The sequence below is a fragment of the Geospiza fortis genome, unplaced genomic scaffold, assembly GCF_000277835.1.
Source record: "Geospiza fortis unplaced genomic scaffold, GeoFor_1.0 scaffold171, whole genome shotgun sequence".
Lineage (NCBI taxonomy): Eukaryota > Metazoa > Chordata > Aves > Passeriformes > Thraupidae > Geospiza > Geospiza fortis.
Window position 1 is genome coordinate 10197250 of NW_005054313.1, and position 1701 is coordinate 10198950.

General features: G+C 57.2%; 1 protein-coding gene across 1 annotated transcript in view; it reads right to left on the reverse strand.

Moving 5' to 3' along the window:
• The window catches only part of CLK3 (CDC like kinase 3), a 12081-nt gene continuing 10380 nt past the window's right edge, over positions 1-1701 (reverse strand). The window contains exons 12-14 of the mRNA XM_031055928.1: positions 1280-1365; positions 1103-1193; positions 1-450 (exon numbers count right to left, since the gene is read on the reverse strand). Of these exons, the coding sequence (XP_030911788.1) occupies positions 265-450; positions 1103-1193; positions 1280-1365 (363 nt within the window). The 3' untranslated portion in view covers positions 1-264. The remainder of the gene's footprint in view (positions 451-1102; positions 1194-1279; positions 1366-1701) is intronic.

Sequence of the window (1701 nt, forward strand, 5' to 3'; positions counted from 1 at the left end):
TATCAAACAATAAGAAACACTTTATTTTAACTTTACAACATATAAATAGACAAATCTGTGCTTTCCAACAGAGCTTTCCTTCCCCCTCTCCTCCCAGGGTCCTTGTGGCAGTGCCCCAGCCCCTGTGGACTCGGGGAGGGGGGTTGGGCTGAGCTGCAGAGGCCGGTGGGGTCCATCTTGTGGGATCCATCCTGAGGAATCCATCCTGCAGGATCCATCCCAAGGGATCCACCCAGAGGGATCCTCCCCGAGGGATCCCGGCTGTCATCTGCTCAGGTCCCGGCTGGCGCCGCGCCCGCACAGCATCCGCTCCTCTGCCGAGAGCCCGGCAAAGAAAGGGTGCAGGAGGGCCTCGGAGAACGTGATCCTCTGGGAGGGGTCGAATTCCAGCATCCTCCTCATCAGGTCAAAGAGCTGAGCGTGCTCCAGAGAGTCGTGCAGCATGTATGTCTGAAAGGGACAGGGACACGGGCTCAGCCCCTGCCTGGGCAGGGCAGCCTCCCATCCCAAATACAGAACCCCCAAATACAGCCTCCCATCCCAAATACAGCATCCCTCAGGGCTGCCTCCCATCCCAAATACAGCATCCCTCAGGGCTGCCTCCCACCCCAAATACAGCCTCCCACCCCAAATAAAGCATCCCTTGCTGCCCTGATACCAACAGGGACTCGGGAATCCTGGGCCAGGGCAGCTTCCCGCCCCATATACAGCATCCCCCAGGGCTGCCTCCCATCCCAAATACAGCATCCCCTTGGACTGCTTTCTATCCCAAATCCAGCATCCCCTAGGGCAGCCTCCCATCCCAAATACAGCATCCCCCACTGCCCAGATATCCAGGACTCAGGAACTCTGGGGCCAAGGCTGCTTCCCATCCCAAACACAGCATCGCCCACTGCCCTGATGCCCACAGGGACTTGGGAACCCTGGGCCAGGGCAGCCTCCCACCCCAAACATCATTCCCCCTTCCCTAATCCCCATCCTGCCCTCTCCAGAGCAGGATCCCTGCAGAGGGGAGGTGGGGCTCCCTACCAAGCAGTCACAAAGGGAATTCCAGCCCTGAGCCCCAGCCCCTGCCCCAGGGAGGGAGGGGAGCAGCACCCACCCGCAGGGGTTTGCAGTTCTCCTGGACGTATCTGCCATCGGACGTGTTCTCATCCCACACCAGGCTGCCATTGTGGAAGTATTTCTGCTTCCTGCACGGGGAAGGTGGGGTCAGGCAGGAGCTCTCCCTCCCTTCCAGGTGGTGGTGCCTGGGCTGAGCTCAGGACCAGGCTCTTACCGAGTTTTGTGGACCATGTGAGATGGGAGCGGCCCCAGGATTTTCTCCATCATGACAAGATGCTCTCGGTTCTCATGGGTCTGCAAAGGAGCACAGCAGTGGTGGGTTAGAGCTTGGGGAGCTGATGACAAAAGGTTTGTCACCTCTGCAGGGACAGGGGAGAAAGGATTTCACCAGGTCCTATCCAACTTTTCATGTTTTGCTTTTCCCTCTCCTCAGAGAACAGACATAACCTAAACCCAGTAATTATCCAAACTCTGTTCTTCCAGCAAGGCACTCCTCAAACCAGCCCTTTTCCAGGCCTCATTTTCACACTCAGCTTCTCATTTTCAGTGCTTGATCTGTGTTTCCCTCCCCTTCACCTAATTCTGAGCCCTTCTGGACATGAGGGGTTCTCAGGGAACAAGAATTCTACCTGGAAG